Source organism: Hetaerina americana, unplaced genomic scaffold, assembly GCF_022747635.1.
Source record: "Hetaerina americana unplaced genomic scaffold, ioHetAmer1.1.p SCAF_5, whole genome shotgun sequence".
In the NCBI taxonomy this organism is placed as follows: domain Eukaryota; kingdom Metazoa; phylum Arthropoda; class Insecta; order Odonata; family Calopterygidae; genus Hetaerina; species Hetaerina americana.
Genome location: NW_027287095.1, coordinates 7,595,314 through 7,618,945, shown reverse-complemented (window position 1 = coordinate 7,618,945; position 23,632 = coordinate 7,595,314). Strand labels below are relative to the sequence as shown.

At 37.9% G+C, this 23,632-nt stretch overlaps 1 protein-coding gene across 3 annotated transcripts in view; it reads right to left on the bottom strand.

The window, feature by feature from the left end:
* LOC139693746 (ataxin-2-like protein) overlaps nucleotides 1-23,632 on the bottom strand; it is a 45,966-nt gene that overhangs the window by 7,786 nt on the left and 14,548 nt on the right. For 2 of the 3 annotated variants that reach the window (XM_071592015.1, XM_071592017.1), the window contains exons 5-10: nucleotides 23,025-23,170; nucleotides 16,666-17,504; nucleotides 14,299-14,793; nucleotides 11,974-12,248; nucleotides 4,526-4,727; nucleotides 1,639-1,805 (exon numbers count right to left, since the gene is read on the bottom strand). In XM_071592015.1, the coding sequence (XP_071448116.1) occupies nucleotides 1,639-1,805; nucleotides 4,526-4,727; nucleotides 11,974-12,248; nucleotides 14,299-14,793; nucleotides 16,666-17,504; nucleotides 23,025-23,170 (2,124 nt within the window). The remainder of the gene's footprint in view (nucleotides 1-1,638; nucleotides 1,806-4,525; nucleotides 4,728-11,973; nucleotides 12,249-14,298; nucleotides 14,794-16,665; nucleotides 17,505-23,024; nucleotides 23,171-23,632) is intronic. The other variant, XM_071592016.1, reaches the window with a different exon arrangement.

Genomic DNA, 23,632 nt, shown 5'->3' with positions numbered 1-23,632 from the left:
CCACACCGATGAATATTGTACATCAATATTGAGATCAGCATCAATTTAAATATAAGCATTATACTGGAGTCAATAAAAATAAACCTAATGAAACAGCAAGTTCTATGCTACTGTGTTGAAACAGTGGTTGACAATATTTTATAAATGTGAGGAATATGCTTAATGAATAAGTTTTTCATTTCAAAATACAGTGGAACCTCGCTTAACGAGCACCTCGGATAGCAACAAATTTGCATTGAGAGCAAAAATATTGCGCTCAAGAATAACTTGATTAGCGAGCAACATTTCATATAACGAGTGATTAGGATAGAGGGATTCCCCGGTGATTGTGCCGGCTGTTTATATTTGTGTTTAGCACAAGTTCCACTAGCATCGTGGTATTGCTAGTGATTGCACATTTCTCTAAACTTGTGTTCAGGCATGTTATTTGTGACTTTTCATTCACAACTTAACAATATTTTATGGATAATTTTATCAATGTCCCCAAAGAAAAAGCCGCAAAAAGACAGTCAAAAGAGGATAAAATTAACCGTAGAATTGAAAAGTGAAATTATTCATAAGTAAGAGCAAGGTGTCAGTGCAGCTGATCCATTACGCACATAAAATCAGTTGACATCAACAATTTGTGCAATCCTCAAGAACAAGGAAAAAATTAGAGACAAATGCTTCAAAAGGTATGACAAGAATATCAAAGCAACGGTTATTTATCCTGAACGATGCCGAAAGGTTCCTTCTCATTTGGATAAACGAAAAATAATTGCAAGGTGACACTTTTAATGAGAACATGCTTTTTGAGAAGTCAAAAGCTTTTTGATGACCTCGTTACGAAAATGGCAGGATCATCAATGGATGAAAAAGAAGTATTCAAAGGAAGCCATGGGTGATTCGAGAAATTTAAGAGAAGAATCGGTATTCAGAGCATTGTAAGTTGCGGTGAAGCATAAACTCAAAGACAGCAGAAATCTTCATCGGTATCTTCAAGAAGCTCGAAGCTTTTTTTAATTTCCATGAATGGAATTTGCATTCTCAGTGGTTTCATTCCATGATAGAAAAAAAGTGAATGTGAACCATGGTCCTAAATAATGTCTATATAATTTTCTTAGAATAAACCTTGCACAAAATTTATTTTTTTTCAGCACGGAACGCTTTCTTGTATTTTACATCACTTTATATATTTATATATGGAAAAAAATGATTCATTAAATGAATGTTTGGTTTTTCGAGAAACACAACGGATCATGCTCGTATTACAAGGTTCCACTGTATATCATTCACGTTAAATGAAATCCTGTTTTTTTTTGCTAGAATATGTAATCATGGTGTAATTATCTGCATCTTTTATAATTAAATCTAAGATTTTTTATAAGTGAAAATGAAAATATTCCCACATATTATTACTAATTTGAAATCTCATATATGACAGCAATTCGATTTTAACATTATCTACTGAGAAAATTAATGCACTACCATGTCACTTTCTGGTACAGTCTCTCCTTCTCGAGTCAATCTAAAATAACTGGGTGGGATCTTTAAATATAAAAGTAAGCTCACCCAGCAGTGACTTTGACAGTCCTGCTCCAAATCATATTTTGGTCACCCTTACAGGAGAAAATGAAGGAGTAATGTAAAAGTCAATACCTGTTGGTATGGTTGTGGAGTAGTAGGCATCATGTGAGGTCCTTGAGCTGTAGCATATGGAACAAAGGGAGGGTGGAGCGGGGCAGGTGCCAGGAGGGGCTGGCCTGTGGCTGCAACCACCTGCATCTGCGATGCCAAGTCTGGGCGGCCTGGCATCCCCATTTGCACTGTGCCAAAGGGAAAAAAAAGGGAGAGGGATTTAGTAGTACCATGGATGTAAACCACCATTAGTGCCAACATTCTCTCCTGACTGACGGAGCAGCAATTTTTCAAATTATGCAGCAAACCAACATTCAAGAGCAAGTCAAGGGGTTAAGAGTGATTACCTTCCTTAGCCCTTTCCACTTGGGTGTGTCAACATCAATATAAAACTTGTAACATCCCTATTTAATAAATGGCTACACTAGAATGAAAAACTAAATTTGCTTTTCATATAACATATTCATTTAGATTTTTTTACATAAAAAATTTGATTCTCTCTTACAGTACTTCTGAATTCTATAATTTTTGATGGCGAGATATTTTTTTTAACATTTACCTTCATGAAGACCTGGATTACATTTGCATGTTTTGCAAATTCATTCATATGTCTCACAAACTTCAACAGCTCCAAAGATTTTTTCATTTATCTGCTGTTTGTAGTAAGATAAAAATGTTAAAATAAAGGTTAGGGAATATTAATTTTAATCAAGATAAGTGGCATTCACAAGTTGCTAACGTTATTAATTAATGCTATCTACTAGAATAATATCTTGGACTGCATAAGGTCATTATTTCCCAAAAATGACAATTTAAAAATATTTTCAAAGCTCAAAATTAAAAAAAAAATTATCTGGAATGGATTTTTAAATAATTTTCTATCTCTCAAAAAAAATCCATCACTTTCCATGAAATTCTCCTATTTCTCCTGGTAGTAGTAGTATGGTTAGTTCCTATACTTATATTAGATTTCAGACTTACTACCTTGATCAAAAAGTTCCCGGAATAACCACCGTGTGGCGCTCCCATCGTTCCGATTTGAGTTCTGTTTTTTTTGTTAAATTGGTACATCTGTTGTTGATATTCCCTTTAAATCTTAGTGTCATAACTTGACATTTGCAAAAGTTACTTAGCCAAGAGTACATCTATCTCTGTGTGTGTTGGCGATTTTTTACAATTTCAGAAATGGATTTAAATTTGCAACAACGAACTTGTATTAAATTTTGCGTAAAAAACGGATTTAGTGGCGCACGGACGTTGGAAATGTTGGAAAAGTGTTTCGGCAACGATTCTCTAAAAAAAACGGTCGTTTACCAGTGGCACGAGCGGTTCAGAAGTGGTCGTGAGTCAATCGAAGATGATGAACGCAGTGGCAGACCATCGACATCGAAAGTCGGTGAAAAAATTGATAAAGTAAAAGAAATGTTGGTTGGTCAATAACCGCAAATTAACCATCAGAGAAATAGCGGAGGACTTGAACATTGCCTATGGATCCGCCCAAGACATTGTGGTTAATGATTTGGGTTTCCGTCGTGTAGCAGCAAAGTTGGTGCCGAAAGACCTCAATTTCATGCAAAAAAGAGACCGTGTTGACGTCGCAAAAGACATGATTTGCGAGGCTGAATCCGATCCCACATTCATCAAAAGGATCATTACTGGAGACGAGACGTGGGTTTATGAGTACGACACGCAATCCAGACATCAGGCAAGTGAATGGCGTTCACCAAATGAGCCGAGACCAAAAAAACCACGTCGTTTTCAGTCAAAAAAGAAGGCAATGCTGACGGTTTTCATGGATTACAACGGTGTAGTGCATCATGAATTTTTGCCAGAAGGCCAGACAGTAAACAAAGAGTATTATTTGGGCGTTATGAGACGTTTGCGTGAAGCAATTCGCCGAAAGAGACCAGAAATGTGGACAGAAAACTCGTGGATTTTGCACCATGATAACGCACCGTCGCACAGTGCTATCATTATTCGTAATTTTTTGACGAAAAATGCAACAAATACCATCCAACAGCCACCGAATTCACCTGATTTGGCTCCCTGTGACTTCTTTCTGTTCAATCGAGTTAAAAAACCATTACGGGGAACGCGTTTTAGCAGCCGAGAGGAAGTAATGGAAAAATCGCAGGAAGCACTGATGGACATACCGAAAACCGACCGTAACTTTTGCAAATGTCAAGTTATGACACTAAGATTTAAAGGGAATATCAACAACAGATGTACCAATTTAACAAAAAAAACAGAACTCAAATCGGAACGATGGGAGCGCCACACGGTGGTCATTCCGGGAACTTTTTGATCAAGGTAGTATTTCTGCCATTGGCCACATTGTCATAGCATTAAAAATAGTCATATATTCAGTGAAGAGGCCTTTGAGCTAATAACAGTCAAAAGCAACCATCAGATAGTAACTTCAAACCTCCAATGCATCATTATTGCTGATCTAGAGCAACTATATTCACCAATGAAAAACCCTCACATTCGTTTTTTGATACCTATACCACTCTTTTTTTACAACTTCCTTCTTTGAAGTTCTCCTATTTCCTAACTTTTTGCATGGGGTTATGATTTCTTAGCTTCTTCCTAGCACTAAGGTGTGCTCAGGAGAACAAATTCCACATTTAACTACACATTGAGCAATACTAATTGTGAGAATCTAAGCATGCCATTAAGTAAATAACTTTTTTAAATTAAAATCATTTTACGTAAAACTTCCAACAGAATAACACCTATGAGAAATCTCCATCAAATCTTGAGTACGAATGAAGAAACAGCCACCTTCAGAAAACTTAACACACAAAATACTGCACATGATATGTATTTTGATGTTAGTGGAATCCTTAAAATATAAAATGTAGGCCAAATACAGAAATACCCATTGTGAATGTGTGAGAAGACTTACTTTTGCGGAATCGGCCACTTTGGTTCGGGGTGAAAGCTTGCTGCGAGGGGGCTACCACATATGATGGCATGCCAAGAGGAATGCCACCACCAGCCCCAGTTCCGATGCCACTGCCACCAGAGGCTCCCCCTGGTGGACCAGCCGTGTACTGTGGCGTCTGCGGCGTATGTGGCCTTGAAGGCGTTGGGGTGCTGGGTGAACGCTGCAGTAGCAAACACCATGCAGGAGAAACAGAATAGAGGGAGTAGCATGAGAGGATGGCAATTTCATCAGACTAATATGTTTTTTTCCTGGATCCTATCAACAAAAGGAATTAGTTTTACAGATAAGAGAACCAATCATTACATGACCAAGAAAAGTGTATAGAATGGACAGCAATAGTGGAATCGCTCTATGAGTTGGGTCACGTCTATAGGCACTGACTACAGAACAATATAAAACAACCATAAACACAGTAATCAACCCGAAGGTCGGTTTGATAGGTGATTGCAGAATTCAACCAGTACTAAGCCCGACGGTGTGTGAAATTCACACATTAAGGTAGGGGAACCAGTTCTTTTCCCTATGCAGTTAAGGTTTCCCAGGAGATCTGGTACCCGAAAAATCACATAACTTGGGTAGAGCTGCAGAGACCCAGAGAGGCTTGCCCGGTAATCGAACCTGGACCCTCCCGTCAGTAGTCTAACGCTCTCCCCCTGGACTACCGCGACCCGCACATAACCATATATCAAAATGTATTAGCAAGCATTTCCCACTAAATCGCTTGATTTCTAAATTACATACGATTACAATAACAGTTGTAATCTATGTCAACATTGTTTGATTTCATACTATTCTATTGGGAAGATAAACATGAATTGCATTGCAAACCTCTTGTTCATGAAAAGATCAGCAGATATTATTATTACTGGTATTCAATAGGTTAAGGTTGATTTTGGATAGGCAGCCTAAACAATGGTACAGCGATACATTATCGTACATCTCTCAACAAAACACAACCTGACATTGACACTATGATTCTTCAATTATGCATACTTACTTCCCCCGTTCTATCCAACAAGCCTATCCTATTCCTGTCTCTACCTTGCTTGCCCAATGATCTCCTCTTTATCATGGTCTTCAACATCCCATTCCAAATCAAAACGCTCTGCATCCATCTTTCCTGTCTCCTTTAGATTCCTTCCAACAATCCTCTTTCCTATCACGCCATCCCCAGTAATTTCTCATTTCAATCCGCTTTAACTTTTCAACCCTACCACCAACACTTATTTCAAAAGCCTCTAATCTATACCTATAATCCTGCTTCAATGACCATGTTTCGGCACCATGCAAAACTATGCTTCAAAACAAAGTTTTAATGTGTTTTCTTAACATCCCTACTCACTGCCCCTATCATCAACTCCCCCAACCTAGTGAACATTTTTTTCCTAAAAATGAAATAAAATTTTTCTTCTGACGTCTCTTCTATTTTGACAATAATGGTCCAAAACACTTCCAGTTTGGATAACTGTTCCAACTGCTCTAATAGTTACCATCCAAAATTAATATTAAACTTAGCTTTCCTCTTTCTAGAAAACCAAATAACTTTTGTTTTGTATACATTGATTCTCATCCCATCCTTACTATCAAGACTTTCCAATGCAACTTGGCAATGATTGCAACACCTAGGTACACTGGCAAAGTAAAACTTGATCATCAGCAAACATAACTGATTTTATGAATTGTCCACAGAATTGCAGGAGAATTATTTTATTAGAGGATAATTTCTGCAATATGTTTACAATAACATGTAACTTCCCAGCTTAGTACTGCACTCATGGATCACCAACAAAATCATTTAATTTTCCCTCATTGCAATTACATTTACTGAAATAAGAATAATCCATTCTACTCTCTTTTTTGTGGGAAAAGTTTCTCTTGGTCGATAACTATATATTGTATATATTGTATAAAAAATAAACACTTTTTTCATTCAATATTCCTCTTTCAAACAGCCAACTTTAATTTCAAATTTTTGTGGGGATTTTGTAACTTTTCTTTTCTAAGACAGTTAATTATTATGGGATCTTGTGGCAGAAATACTAAAGTAACTTTTGACAATATCACCTAAAAGAGTGAGAGTAAAAGAAAACAACTGTGAGCATTAAACAATATAAAGTGCCTTCAGAAAATGTAAGTTGAGCTTTCTGTTGGAAGTTTGGTATTGCTTACTATATTATCAAATCTGAAAAAGAACAATACAAAGGTCCACCCATATACTCTTCCATTTGAATTAAATTTCCGTAAGAAGGATAGGCAGGCTTAGTAAATTGCATTACAGAAAGTAGAATGATAGCACAAGGCCGACCAAAAGTGGTATGTACATAATCACTTAGGGTGGAAATGCATGTCGCTGAGATACAAGAATTGTCTGGCTACGGCTGAGTATATTATTATGATCTTATTTATGATATATGTGTGCCTTGAATATTGATTGATAGTGATGCCGTTGAACCATAGCTTATCAAGGTCATCACAATGGACTGGCTCCGTGATAATTTTCTTCCCCAAGTTATGATAAAAAAATCACTGGCAATTTAAAAGGAAGAAATAAAAGTGCTTTTCTATGCTTGCCAGTGACAATTGAAAATCCCAAATAATCCATTTCTATCAAAATAATACATTATGAACAATGCAAATAAATATTATCATGAAGATATTCATCACTTCATGGCTTTGTACTCTAACAACTTCATCTCTAGAAGCTCCAATAAAATTCAATGGCTTCCAAGTGCCATTAACAAATATATGGCAACAAAAACATTACCTGTATTATGCATAAACATTTCAGCAATAACAATCAACTATGGCAGTGACTATATTTCAATGGGGGATGATATAATGGAAGCATGACCAAAAAGTGGCTATTGTACATTGAATCATTACAATTGCAAATTAAAAAAAGAAAACTAGGGCCATTTTTCTTAAGTTGACCTCTTTTATTTAATTAAAAACTTGATTGATTAGTTATCTTAATAATGGAAATAGAGTCGATAAATGAGATGGTTCAATTGAACATATATAACAATAGTTTTTAATGATACTTATGCATTGAATTTTCGGAGAAAATCTGCAAATCTTTTTATTTCAATAAGTTATTGCCATATTTAAATCGAATCTTCTTACACTTTGGGTCTCTAATGCATCATATGGAGTCATTAGAAGCCATCTGCAATCAATGGTTCATAAGATCAGAGTGGGAAAATGTTCAGTGGGGTTATTTGGATCTAAACCCTAGATAATCTGGATTTAGCCTAATCTGGACGACCACAGGCTTCATATACAGTCTAGATTAGTGAGGGTTTCCTGTACAATGAAATCAAGAATATGCACAGCAGGATTGAATCTTTCTTTCATCCATGAGATGGTGAAGAATTAAAAAAAAAACTTCACCTCGTTTTTCTGTGGAACCTCACCCTGCAGGAGTGACATTGCACAGCGCATGACATTTGTGTTTAGCTAGCATAGAAAATGCACTTTACTTACGGTGTATGATAAAGTTGCGCTGAAAACACATGCCTCTAAATGGTCACATAGAAAGTTTGCAACATAGTTTGGCAGTGTTATATCATCTAAAAATAATCAGTATGGAGGGGCTATTCATTAAATATCTTTGTATATTTTACACTTACAGGCTTCACTTCATGGAATTGTTTGATGTCCATATTAAATATCTTGTTTTGCACTCAAACAATTTTAAAGAAAACTAAGAAACATGGAACACATTACTTCTATGAAAATGATTTGAGCAGAACCTGAAGTAATTTTTTCCATGGAAGTAAACAATGCACTTGAAAGGGAAAAAAAAACAGAATGAAGGCGGCACATGCCAAGAGAAGAGACAATGAGTTGGAAGGGGAGAGCTTGGATGGACTGGTTTCCAGTAGATGCTTTTTATGTTACTTCTTGAGAACAAGCTCCTTGGGGCATGCTTTAAGTGGTGTGCTGAGCTGAGGCAAAGGGATGGTCCGTGAAGCAGGAATGGGGGAGGCCTCCTGCCTGTGCCCACACAACGACAACATCCGAGGTGAATTGAAAAGGGATGAGATTTCTGGATGGTTAGCGCCCTAAGAGATGGTGTCCAACATTTTGACCCCCCAGTACACTGCTCATTCAAGGAGAGTAGAGTAAGAGCAACCCCTCCCTCTTGCCCTACATTTCCACTAGATGAGAGGGTTTAGTGGGGGGGTGGTTTGAGGTGAAAGCCAATGAGAATGCCGTTACTTCGGAGCATAGTCTCCTTATTTCCTCGCAAAATAACACAATGGCATTTATATAAATGAAAAAATATGGTAGATAGGGAATATATAACAATAATTATCTATTAATATCCAAAATTTTCAGTTAACTGCTTACAATCTCAGAACATATCACTCATGGATATGGGGGTTCTCATGCAGTCAATTTTTAATGGTCCATATTGCTTGGAGATACCAGACTTTTCCTTTTTCATTTTCAACTTCTCTGACAAATCACTTATACCTAGGCAGACCTGAAATGGCGATCACATGACATATGAGGACATAGGGCCAAAAATAATATGGCTGGGATAAAATCAACCGGTTCAAGTGACACATAAGAGTGGTCCACTTAACCATAAAAAACTTAATCCAATACTTATGTTTTTTTACAAAATATATCTCTCTTGCCTCTAATGGCTGGTTGTAGAAATAATAGAATTGAATCTATTTCTGTTATGAGGCCCATGAATTATGGGGCAAAAATTAAATAAGGGTTAAATAAGAAATGTTCAATGAACTGAGTTTGTTGGGCCTTATCGTTGATGCTAATTACCTAGGAGTTCCATTACTATCTAATATGCCATTTGTGCATAATCATCAATATGCAAAGTTATTGCAGGGCACATCATCTAACATTGTTTATTTAAAAATACTAGAGAAGGTTAACTATTGATTATCTGTACTATAGAATACATGATGAAGCACGGATAATCAAATAACAAGGGTTACTGAAATATGTGGAAAATATGGTCATCATACTATTAATGAATACATTAAGATTATTTCCTTTTTCATTTCTTGAGATTAATTCCCATTTTTCAGCAATGTTAAGTAGATATTTTCAATTTTTCAGCAATTTTAACAAGGTGGAATTATAGTTTCATGAACTACCATCAAGTGAATGGTACCATTTATTTCTCTCAGTAAGCTTAACCAATCATGTAGTCAGAACAAACATATGATTGATTTATGACGAACCTTAAAAAGGATTGCTAATGTTCATTCATATTCATCATATGATATACTGATTACAATAATGCAGTGTACATAGCTAATGACCTCTTCGTTGCATAGCAAGTAAAACTATACATTTGCTAGCCTTTAAAGGAGAAAATTGAGTTCTCAGGGCTAATGAATATGAGGGCATTCCACAATACCAGTTCCTTGAGATCCTCGGTGGATCATTCCATAGATAAAATAAATAGGATAGAAATAAGTGATACCTACAAATTACCTGTGCCACCATGCACATTAATCAAGACTGGGAGACTTTTAAATAAGAGATGAAGAACATAAATAAAGTGACTTCAAGAAAAATAGAGGTTGGTCGCAGCTCACCAAACATGTGTGAAAAGTGGACCACACCAGCAACTTCATCCCGGAATTTCTCCCAAAGGAAAAGGCAGGACGGAGAATGGACACACACAAGCAATTGGAAATTTAAAAATAATTAAAGAAAGGAGAAGCAGCTCCACCAAAACCTTTTACCCTTCCTTCCTCAACCCCTTCTCAATATCTCCCTCAAAATAACACATTAGCGAACTTAACTCAAACATTCCTCAACCACCATACTCTTTGCCCCTACTCTCTCACCCCCCGGGTCCTTTCACTACCTGTAAACCTTTGTACGACACTCAACCGACACCCCCACACTCCCCTCACCCACCTATCCACACCCAGTTTCCTCCTAACACCTCCCCACCCCTTCTACAACATCAGCAGAACCACAACCAATTCCCCTCACCTTTCCTCCCCTCTTATCTTTTTCCCCAAGTCTTATCATATATACATATTGCCACGTCCTCTCATAAATTTGTACTGAAGATGTCACCTATGTGATCAAACCAACATTACCATATTAATACATGTTTGGTGAATTTTACCTAGTTTGTCTTATTCCTAAATAAGAGAGGCCGTATGAGAAGCACCCAGTGACTGTTTTACATTATCAACATCTGCATAATCATGGAAATCATAGAATTACATTTTTATCTTATAGCCAAGTGCTCACTTTCCACCATCTCAGTCTGCCAATTTGAATTTCTGAGTATATGTTCTTCGAGTGACTCATTTGTTTTCCATTGATTTCCTTCCAGAGAGTCCACAGCACCATCATTGCGATACAAAGAGATTCAGGTTTAAATACTTGATTCACATAATCTGCCCTCTTCAATTGATTTTGTCAGCAGAGATTTTTCTTTGGAAAAGCTGCTTGATGATACACTATATTTGACACATGTAGAGTTGTCCTTTAATTACTTGGAAATCTAAGTGTATCGATGAAAGACCAATTGAAAGACCAATTTTGTGCCAGAATTACAACTACAAATATGAGATGACTAGCATCCACTATCCTTTATACAATTGAAAAAATCTATTAACAAATATCAAAGTAAAAAAGATATCTTTTAAAACCTTTGTGACAATATATAACATTTTCAACCCATTCCTAGACGTGATTCTAAACTTGTAGCCGAAATGTTGCCAAGGGGAAATACTGCCAAATATCCCATTACAAAATACCAGTGAGTCCAGTACATGTATTGATGAAAGTTTGGTCAAGCAGCAAGTTTGAAAGGAATGGTTGACTTGAAATGCACCACACTCCATGATTTTGCATATTTTTCAATGTTTTTTATGTTAGTTAAAGCAGCTTCATTTACATGGTATAAGATTATAACTAGGTTATTAGTATTTTATTTTCAAAATCTGCATGTTAACCTGAGAAAATGAATGCTTTGACTTCTGTAAATGTTTCCAATTTTAGACAAGTTTGGAGGTTTTCTGTCATTTCAGGGCTTAAAAAATAAGGTGTGCACTGTTCATAGGTTTATACAGTAATTTCTTGTGAATATTTAGCAGTTTTGAAAAAGTATTCATGCTTATTATTTCTTTCAGTGTTTACAAATCATATACACACATTAATGTGCGTAATTAACGTAATCGCTGTGAGCTTTGGAAGTTTCCTCACGATGTTATATAGATAACAGAAGTTCCTCAGCTCTCTCTTATTGCCCGATTGCAAACACATGCACAGGTGCACACAAAAATGCCAGCAAACATGAGAGGCGAAATGACTATCCTCATATTGCTATGATTTTCAGCTGAAAGGTGAACTTTGAGCACATTTAATTGGGTAGAAGGTGACTTGCCTCCTAGTTGACTTACCGGGGTGAAGGATTTTGGATTTGGATTATATACAAATTCCTTGGCATTGGGGTTGAGAGTCGACTTGAACTTGGTTGCCACCTTCTCCACCTCAGCCACTTCATCCTTGGACTCATCAGGGGAGTTAGGTGCCTGCTGGGCACCATTGGTGGCACCACCTCCTGCACCTCCCTGAACCTGACCCCCTTTGCCCTTCTCCACAGCTGGCTGCTGACACTCTGCCAGCTTGAAGTCCTCCCCAAACTTCTTCAGTTCAGCCAGCTGTTCATCTCGCCCTGTCGAGACAGTGTCAATGGGCAAATGTTGCACAGATTCCTTCATACTTTTGCCATTTTTCATTTAAAAATTTGATCAATTTTTGCATCAATTGAACATCATTAAAAACTTTTGGAAGCACCCAATTGCTAAATAATAATCACTAACTGTGAAAGATCAATGGGAAGAATTGTTTTAACCCGAATAAAATCCTGCTGAATTCCATGTAGCCATTTGCATTCTCAAATTAATACCATATTTTCCCATCGATAATTCATGCGTTATCAAAACAAAAATGTTCCAATGATCGAAAAAAATGACGATGCGCATTATGTAATGAAAATTGAAAAAATCCAGACACGTATTTTTACACCAACACACATCCGATATAGACGTATTTTTACACACACTGTATATAATTTTAATGAACATATATATGTATGTATATACAGATTCGTGTACCCTATACACATTCAAGATAACTTTGAAGCCCTGGGCACGCGGTATCTATACAAATTCATGAGAACTTCAATGTTCTGGGTGCACGTTATCAATGGGAAAATACAGTAATTTAATTGTTGCATCAGTTGGCAAATGATAGCTTCAAATTATTTCATTATAATTTATACTAATTTGGTGCAAAAATCAAGATTTGTTTCTGCTGTCGCCAAATCAAGAACTACTTTTACAGAGGAAATTTTCAAATTTACATTTTTGAGGGGACCAAAAGAAAATCTGTAAAACCGAGGTTGCGCAGGGGAAGAAATTTTATAAAAATTTTTGATGCTTTCCAAATGAATTCTTTCACCTGATTATAAAACACAAAAAAACACCATCAATTTGATGATACAAACTGGAAGTGATAAAATTCTTCATAACAGGTTTAATGCTGACTGAAATTCATTCGAGGATGTAAATGTAAAACAACAACTGGGGAATACTATTTTAACCTTATAATGAAACTGGATGCAAAAATTTGTGAAAGCAGACCCGGCTTGAAGAGGAAATAACTGCTTTTTTCGCAGGACAATGAACCTGTCCGCTCTTGAAGTGTCTTGGTGATGGGAAAATTGAGGGATTTGCCCTGTGAAGAGCAGGAATATCCACCCTATTCCCTGGATTTTGCTCCCTCAGACTTCCACCTCTTCCGTAAGCTCTAAAGATTCCTCACAGGCCAACATTTTTTGTCAAATCAAAAAGCGATTGTAGCTGCAGACGAGTACTTTACACAGCACCTCCAGAAGAACACTATAGGGACAGGATAATAGCACTGGAACACCACTCAATTAAAGGCATTAATGTTAAAGGCGACAATTTGAAAAAGAAAACTTAAAAAATATATAAATTGCCATTTTCATCATCAGGACGAGACTTATCACCATCCTCGCATATTTTATCAGCGCTGAAGGAAATACAAATAATTATGGAATTACATTTCGAATTATTACAAAATCCACCGTATTCACCAGATTTGAGCGCTAGTGAGTTCTTTATCTCGAAACTTGAAAATATGGCTCAGTGGAAAACGATTCTCTTTGAACGAGGAGGTCATCTCCAGCACAGATGCCCATTTTGAGGACCTTCCCAAGCCCTAATTTTTGGAAGTCTTAAATACATTGGAGAAATGTTGGGAAGAGTATAGAGCTAGAAGGAGATTATGCTGAATAATAAAAAAATCTACATTTGAATTACTTATAATTTCGTTTCCATTTTTCTAAATAAGCAATAGTTTGTTGCTTCAATAGACTATGAAAATGAAACAACGTGATGGCTCCAGCTGAAAATTGAACTGCAGTCTAGTGAGAGATGAGGCCTCCTAAAAGCAAACCTTTTCTAATTCTATGAGCTACATCTCTTGGATTTTTCTAAGGAATTGTTAAATGACCCAAGTATCACACAAGTTACTCGTAATTTGGTACCGAGGGCCACAAAAGAACAGTTCTTTCAACCTGGGGAAATTTTTCACAGATAGACACTGCATCTGTGTCTCATGAGATGAGATGGATAAATGCCACACATATACCTTTACAATTTGGCAGTGATGCTGTCTCATTTCTGAGACTCACCCACCTCGAGACATGGCAACACCCTTCCGCTGCACTGGTCCAGTTGTGGGCTGGCTGCTTGGAGTGGAGGGCACCATACCAGGGTGGTTCACCATGTCCACACCAGGGGGTGGTGCCTGACTACCGGAGGGCACAGGGGGCTTCCCTTCGCTCATGGCCAACGAAGGAGGTGGCAATGAAGTGGGAGTGGCAGTGACAGCTGGAGAGGAGGAAGAGGGGGGTGAGGTGGAGGAGGTGGGGGGTGAGAGCGAGGGGGGGGCATTGGTGAAGGAGGGCGTGCCTGGTCCATGTGGAGCCTGCTGCTGGGAGGGGTGGTGAGGGGGATGAGGGGGGTGGTGGGGGTGGGGATGGTGGTGGTGATGATGGAGGTGTGCTGCTGCACCTGGTGGCACCTGTGGGGAGTGGGCATGGTGGTGTGGGGGATGGTGACTGGATGATGATGGAGGGCCGCTGCCGTGGTATGATTTTCCACCCTCATGGTACCGCATCCCACCTGGCTCTGCAATAAATAACACAGGCACTTGTTCAACCCAGCCACAAATTTAAAAAAATAATTGACAGCCTCCCAGGTAGTTCAGTAAGAATGATTTGAGGTCAAAGATAAACCATATTCCTCAGAGGGTCTTTAATGTCAACAAATGTGATCTTGGTTATCTTCATGATTCTCTTCTCTTCCTATTAGCCTGGACCATCCCTGAATTTGGGGTTTCATTAAGGAGCCATGGGATTGGATGGCATTAGGGATGAGGTCCAGAGTTAGGCAAAGAATGGTCAGGCAAAAGACTTGGGAAGAGAGAGAGAAAGAAGAGGGGTGAATGTTATCATGACCACCTTGGAGGCTGTATGATTTACTACAGGGACTGTGTTGTGTTGAAAGAACAATAAAGGTTACTCAATGAGATGGGTCATCATGACCCACCCTGAAAAAGAAAGTCCATTTGAGGGACATAAAGAGCAAGGAGTATCCAACCTTCAGCATGGAGTGGCAACAGAGAGAATATCCCATAATCTAATGCCTTATAATTAAGGACTATCTTTCTGTCAACACTTATTCTTTGGGTAAAAGAGTACACAATCAATAACTTTAGGGTCACAGTTCAAATCTAATGCGACAATCATCAGGACATTTGATGATTAGTTTTTCCAGAGTGTGACTTAACAGGAAATTAAAAATCACAACTGAGGCTGGAGAATACTGGAGAGACTTCAAGAACTTAGATCCAGCAGTTTTGCTGAAATTCTCAGTGGTCTTCTCTATGTTCTACTAAACTTCAGATAATAATTAATTCGACAAGTAGAGTAAACCCTTGTAAAGCATGACCATTGTGTTCTTGGAACGTCAAAACTTTGAAAATGTGCTTTATGAAAAGCTAATAAAATTAAGTTAATGAGCTAGGATCTTGAAAATCAAACTTTTGAATTTAATCCAGCAATATATTTCGTGGAAATGCATGACTACTTACTGAAATAACTTCGTAAGTAAAATTATGCAAATATGTAAACTTTTGAGACACAACACACTACTTCTAAAAATGTTTTCCAAAACCAAGCCATTTCATTGGCATTAAAATTTGTTGGAGCAGCTAACCTCTCTCTTCAAGCAATTGGATAAAATATTCAACATCCCTATGTTCACCAGTAGCAATTTCCACCCAATTTATTCTTCTCTATGTTACTCTTTTCTGATCATTCCATTAGTAATCATTAACTCTGACCTAATTCCTCTATCAGATAAACCTAAATATTACTTTAGCTGCATGCAAAATCAAACTAATTGTTTTTTGACCTCCACTGGTCTGGTTGCCTTTCCTTCTTCTGGAAGAGGAACTAACACTGATCAGACAAAATCTTCCAGCTATTTTCCTCCCACATAAATACTACAAATTGGACTTCAAAATCTCTTCATCCAAAGTTCTCCTAAATCCTTAAGTGATTCTGCTGGAATGTTAAGTACCCTCAAACCTTCATTTCACCAATTCCCTTAAGCCCTTTCTATCTTGCCATCAAGTATGCCTTGACCTAAGCTATACTCATCTACTTCACATTCTCTATCTATATCTAAGCTTGCTGACCTAATGTCTTTACCGTACAGCTCCTCTATATACCCACCCCATCACTTTTGAATTTTTCCAGGTTCAAATAATAATTTTCCCAACTTACATTTTATTGTTAACACATATTTTTCCTTCTTATTTCCTGACATTGGTTTCACCAACCTATACAGAACAAAGATTTCAGCCTTCCTTCAAAAACTTTCCAATTTCTCATACTGCATCTTCCACCATGCTTCTTTCTATGTGTATTCATGCATAAAAAGGAACTTGTTAGCATACATACACTCTGTGCATGCATCCAATGCATTTATACTCACGAGTCCGAGGAGGTGGGTTAGCTTTGTGCCCTTTGCCATCCAAACCATTCACTTTGGGTGCAAGAGGAGCTGGTGGTGCTGCCTGGATAGGAGGTGGGCCAACCACTGGGTAAGCCGATGCTGGAGCACTGGTTGCCACCACCACGCCCCCACTTGGCAGGCAAGGACTCGAGCCCTGCATCAGGGGAGGCACCTGGGATGCCTGCTGTCCAACTATCACCATCGTGTTTTGTGTCCCAGCACCAAAGGGTACAGGAGGGGCCGACACAATGCCCCCTTGCTGAGGAGGGGAATTGTAAATGGCACCAGGAGTGGAGGGTCCACTGTTAGGGGCATAGGAGGCAGGTGGATGTGGCTTGGGAGAGTTGGTGGGGGCAGGGGGTGCCGCGGTTGGTGGGGGCTGTGAGGGGTTGTTGTGGTGATGATGGTGGTGTGGGTGGTGGTGGGGAGGTGGGGGTCCTGAGTGATGTGACGAAGAAGGGGGCGTGGCAGCAGGGGGGGCACTGCTGCTGGCCCCTGGGGTTGGTGGTGGTTGCCCCCCAGGCGGGGGCCCACCATGGGAGCCATGGGGGGGTGGGGGTGTCGAGCGCATCAGCTTCCCACTCTGTGGGTTTTTCCGCTTGGCAGGGGGCACATACTTCCCTCCCTCACCCCCTCCCCCGGGGGGGCAGCAGCTGCCCCCACTGCCTGCTGCATCCACCGAGGATGAGACCGCTGGGGGGCGAGCCACAGCCGCAAAGCGCTCCTCCTCATCTCCATTCTCCATCTCTATGCGTGCCTTATACACTGGGCTGCTTTCTATCTCGCTTGCTATCTTTGCTGCCTTAGCCTCTGCATCCCTGGGGGCAGACGTGGAGTATGGTGAGAGGTATGACAAAGATGACAGAGGGAGATAGTGTGGGTGCTATTGGAAATTATCCTCAAGTTGGAGGCAGCACGTATTGGCAGCCACTTATTTGATAATGCTACCACGGGGAGAGCCTTCACTTTTTGAGGACAGGAGCCTATTGCCCAGTTTTCCCTCATCACTGGAATAATATTAAACCCTTTTAACCTTTATTTGATTGTATGCACTTTTAGAACTAATAAGAGGATATTATTCAAATAAAAAGTATTTCATAGATGTTATATTAGGGCATCTTATATGCTGTGAAATTTTGGAAGTAATAACTAAAAACCCTACAGCCTCAAGTTTATAGGGGAAATCAGCACAGCACCCAAAATTTCTTCACAATATTAACACGTTTCACATAAAAAATGTAAAAGTTAGGTCTAAGAACATCAGCTTCAAGTGATAAACCTAAAAACACTGAAAGGTTGCAAACAATTCGCCCTTTTGGTAAAGTAGTTCATTTACAAAAAACGCAAATATATCCTTCACAAGTCAATGTTTGCCCATATTCCTCTGTTTTCGGCCAAGTGGGAATATTAATTTTTAAGGGATTTCATGGTCAATCATAGTGAGATATAAACTACGACCAAATTTTCATTGGGATTCTGCATCATATGGTCCAATGGAATATCAACACAGATGACAGCAGTTCAGTAACTCACATAGCTGGCTGTCTATCTTCTCCCACTCTCTCACTTTCTTTGCTGCCTATCACACAGGGAAATCTTTGCTATCTGTTCATCAGTGAGAAATTCAAATCCCAAATCTTGAGAGTCCACAAAGAGCAACCACTCTCAGATTCCCTCTTTCTCCACATTTTCAAATCCAAATGCCAGAGACACCAAACTGGAAGGAGAGTTGTGCACCCACATCCATTTGACCAATATGAATCGCATCTGTACTTTCACCGATGTTCTTGAGTCCATGAAAAACGTTTTCCCAATTCATATATAATCAGGCTGTTATTTCAACATTTATACCTAGTTACTCCCTGCACCATTTCACACACCTTTGAAGTACTAAATACAACATCCACAAGTGGCATTCTCTTCCAAAAACCTGAAAGGTTTTCATCCTCTGTAATACACCTTTCAAGCAGTTCTTGCCTGTAGTGTTCTTTCATGGATGTGAGCAATCTCTGAATCCCAGGCTAGGCTGAAGTCTGCAGCAGAGTAAGCAATACGTAGCAGGATGCCAATGAGATGAAAAGTCATAAACCAGGCTAATTCATCTAAACACTGAAAAAACCTTAAAAAGGAGAACCTTTGACTTGCTTTTGGTTGAACCAATTGAACAGTACAGTGCCAACATTTTTGAAGGTCAATTTCTTCATAGACATACTTTCCATGATTATTGTCACAATTACGAGTGAACCCAAGAAGTTTCATTTGTTTATTAATGTCAAGAACTGTTTGTGGATTAATCCCAAATTCTTTGGCCATTTTTTTAATTCACATTTGTCTAAACAACTAATATCATTGAATTTCTCTTTTATCCACAGAGCTACTCATTTCCTGACTTTGATTTCCATAAATATAGCGTAAACTACTCTCAAAATCAATGACCCAATAAATCTGTCTGCATTAGAGTATCAAGAGCTTAAGTGGCTAAAGCACTCGACCGGATATTGAGGGATCTGGGTTCGATTCCCAGTCAAGGCGAATGATTTTTACACTCTGAAATTGTTGCATTGAAATGCACATTAGCGGATGACTCCGTTAAAAGTTACTGTTGTGGCATCTCCCGCAGTTTCTTTGGTATATATACTGTTTTCAACATCCAGTGAAAAAATGAATGCATTATATACTGATGCAAATATAGGATGAGAAGAAGTCACTTCCCATACTTGGGGAGGAGTCACTTTACCAGATTTCCAGCAACCATTGCGCAAGGGGAAGGACTCCTCATTTTGGGGCTGGCTGATGGAGGTGGTGGAGCAGCACTACACAACATCCCCAATAAAGAACATAGAAATGACACCAGAAACTTTGTTTCCCTTCCACTGAGGGCTATCCAATTACAAATGGCCCTTTTTGTGCGCAGGTAAACAAACCATTCTACTCCTCTCCACTCAACCACTACTGCCAATGCATAACACCGATTAGCGATGAATGAATAATCTGCAGTGCACATGGATTATCATTAGTTACCGCATATCTTTTTAATTCCAAAAATTTCAATTTCTATAAAGAAGTGTAAATAATGGTTTATCATAATTTAGGAGAAAGATATACCATAGCATATCAAATATGGATACTAGCACATCAAAATACCAATAAAACTATATTAAAAAGCTTAACCTGGAACAAAAAAGCATCCTAAATACTTCAAAATGTGCAGATGGTTCATGCACAAGCGGTGAATCTTTACTGCCAATTTAGTTAAAACAAAAGAAAATTTAGAAATATAACTCCAGATTAACATGATGGCTGATAAGATCCCAAGTGTAGCAAAACTAGATCAACCATAATCAGTCAAAAATGAGTCTTGATTCTTGTTCAATTATTAAGTATGCATTAAAAATCATATACTTTATCACCAAAGAAATGCCTTACTTTTAAGTTTATTATCATCTGTAAACACTTTTACAGGATACAATTTAACAAGATATAAAACAAAATAGATTGCCTGGAACGAAATATCATAAATCATTGGGTTCACTTTATAAAATCCTCACTAGAGAGTTGTTTCTGTGGAACACAGGTGCATGTTACTTATATCAAATTAACATATTTTTGTGGTCCCGATTGGTTTCAAAATAATAATTTAAATTACAATGTTATGCATTCTTACCCCATGCAAAATGGAGAACTGTCGAAAACAGAAAAGATTTCCTCATTCAATTACCATAGTTCAGTGGAATCATATGACAAAATCCATCTATTCATTTCAACAAATGAGCATCCTCTCCTGGATTTCCCCTTGAGTTCATCCACATTTGTGAGAGGGTATTTCACACCATTAGCCAGAAAGGCACATAATTCCCACCCACAAAATATGCATTAATAGAAGGTTAGTTGAGTTGACATTGATTTTCTTTTACGATCAGGTATAAATGCCATTAAAAGTTGTGGGCTGATCAGCTCATTCTCGTGCTTGCTGCTAACACAATGGTCGTATGAGGTTTTTCAAGGGTTTCCTGAAACCCAACATGCTGCTTAACATCGCAACTCGAAAGGAGATAGTTATTAAACTTATTCAGTGTTTAAATATTGTCAGAAGAGCAGAAAGAAGAATGGTATTAAGTGTGCCAAAATCAAGTGTATGAAGCAATTCAGGAGGACACGGGAATAATTTGGAAAAGGTAAGTTCTTAAATATTAACGCATGATTTCAAAACATTCTTAAATTATAAACCATTTGCAATTGTTCCTTAACATGAAAATTTCAAGAAAGCACAAGCTAACCATGAGCACAATCACCAACATTTTAAACCCTGCTCTAGACAAATATTAAGGTTTCAGTTTATGTTTTGAAAAACCCTGGCCAGCAGACATACGAAGTTCAAACAACTAATTTTGGAGTGGTTTATATAAACAAGATCAATATATCATCTTGTATGAAGGTGCAACAAACTTTTAAAGTCTCTAATGAATGGCCGCATAGTTTTAAACCTAGGTATAACATTGTGTGGAATATCATCTCTAGAGAGTTGAAAATCGTCGATATGGCATTGTGGAGGATTGGAAAGGTACTGTCCAAAGAAAAATTAAAAATTACTAAACCTGGGGATAAAACAGGAATATCCTTACAAGCAATTCCATCCAAATCATTTAACCTAACAGAAGAAAGTCATCAAGGTTTTTCTGAATATTCATTTTTTTTGTGATTGATTGATTTTTGGACATTGATTTGAACACATTCGATATGGAACACATTGATTTTTAGCATGGATGTGCTAGTTTCACATTCAATGATTCCATATTTATCTTACAGGAAACAGTCATAAAAGCATTTAATTAAGCTACAATTACTGGCCAAAAGGACAAATGATAATGGAGAGTATTATAAGTCGTTATTTAACTAGTTAAAAGACATCAAGAAAAAAATTGGCTTATTTGACAAAAAAATATACTCTTCCATCAAGACAATGCACCTGTGCAGTTTTGATGATGAAAAGTATGGAATTAAAGTTTGTTTGCCAACAAATGCCTAATTTTGGAGTGTTCCCAATTCCTACTTTTTGCAGATGGAAAGTTGGAGAAATGCTGGGAAAATGTATCGAGTTAAAATGAGACTACGATGAAAAATAAAAAAATCTATCATTATAATTTGTTTTTCTATTTTTCCCTATGGACTTATTGAATGACCAACATGCGATGAGATTTACTTCTGGCAGTAGCTAATATTGTAAGATATTTCTACAAAAATCAGTGCTGGATGCTGTTCATTGGATTAATGTCTTTCATAGGAGTAAAATTATCAATGATGAAATCAGACTTTGAAAAGTCTTGATTAAAATTAAAAATCTGATTTATGGGAAAGCAGGAATCAAAAACCGGTAAGATAAAATATTACGATACCCCTCTAGATATATGTATCTCCAAATGCAACTATATTTAATTAAAATTACTCTTCTGGTATTGTTACTAGCTCTTTAAAGAGCTTCAGGAGATGATGTGAAGTGCTGTGCTGACAGAGTGGACTTAGGACAAAGACCTGTGAAATAATGGTTGAAAATGATCAAGGCAATACAGGCAGGGAATGAGACAATGGGACAACTAAAGGGAAATCATAACTAATTGAAAATTTTGACCAATTTTAGTCTGGACAAAGGATATTCTTAGTTGCATTAGACTTTGTAAGAGGCAATTTCAAAAACTGAAAAGTATATAATAAGGAAAAAGAAGAAAAAAATATAAAAATAACACATGTGTCAATGGAATTTCATTCTTTAATAAGAATTGCGCTGGCATAGGGCCATGTAAAAATGGTGTATCCTCCTCGCATCCGTAGCCAAACCTGCTTAAGCAGATAACTTTCATATCCAGAAAGATATCATAATCGGCTTAATATAAGTGCCATTTTATTTGATTTTATGTAAAGTTTAGTTAAGTTGCTTTAAAGGGGCTGGAAGGCTTTTATAAGACATAAGGAGTATAGCAAGGAATTCTGCAAGAAGTAGACTCAAATGTTGGCAGCTGGCTGAAAGAATGAAAACACACATTTCAAATCATAGCACAACAGAAAGAGAACTCTCCAAGCAGTAATTAGAAATACTGGCTTCTATATTATGACTCTCTGTGATAATTTTATATTAATTTTCACTGGACCCTTCAAAAACATAATTTTGAGGCTCTACTGTATTGAGAAAAAGTGGTCTGATAAATAGTGTAACAATTTGGCACCCGCGCTAACAATAATACTCTAAGGAGCAGGGAACATATGCTCAAACCACACCCAATAATGCTATGTTGAAGCCAAAATGGGCGGCTAACCATACAAGAGCCCAAGGCATTGTTTCTTACTTGTAATCCTTTGTGTCCCTTTTCTGCAGCTGAAGTGTGTATCCAGCCAGCGTGTGATCAAAGGTTGACTGCACACCATACACCTGCTCATTCTTTCTAAACATGTCATTAACATCCCATCCATTCTGGTAACCATCTTCCAACTGCTTCCAGTGTGCCCCAAAGACAGGTGCCAGCCATTTCAAGGGAGAACATTGTATTCCCGGAGTTGAGATACAAGCAAGCCGAATGGTGTCACGCGAGCACATGCAAGGGGAGAGAACAATGCATCAGATTGATGTTAATTAAAAGTTCAATGAAGGGATTATAGATGAATCATGGTCTTTGCAATGCCACACAAAGAACATGCCATGCTCATACTTTTTCCACTTAACAAAACACATAGTATACCCACTTTACAGTGGTGCGTTTTGCGGTAAACTACAATAAACTAATATCATCATGCATTGAAGGTCCACTTAGAAAACCATTTATCAAGAAAGCATGGTAAATATAGGCAGGCATTATGTTGAATTGAAATATTGCCTTATTACTATCATGTTGCCACTCTTAACACCAAAAATTCAATTCAAAAATTAAAATTTGGACAGCTTGGAATCATTTCACTT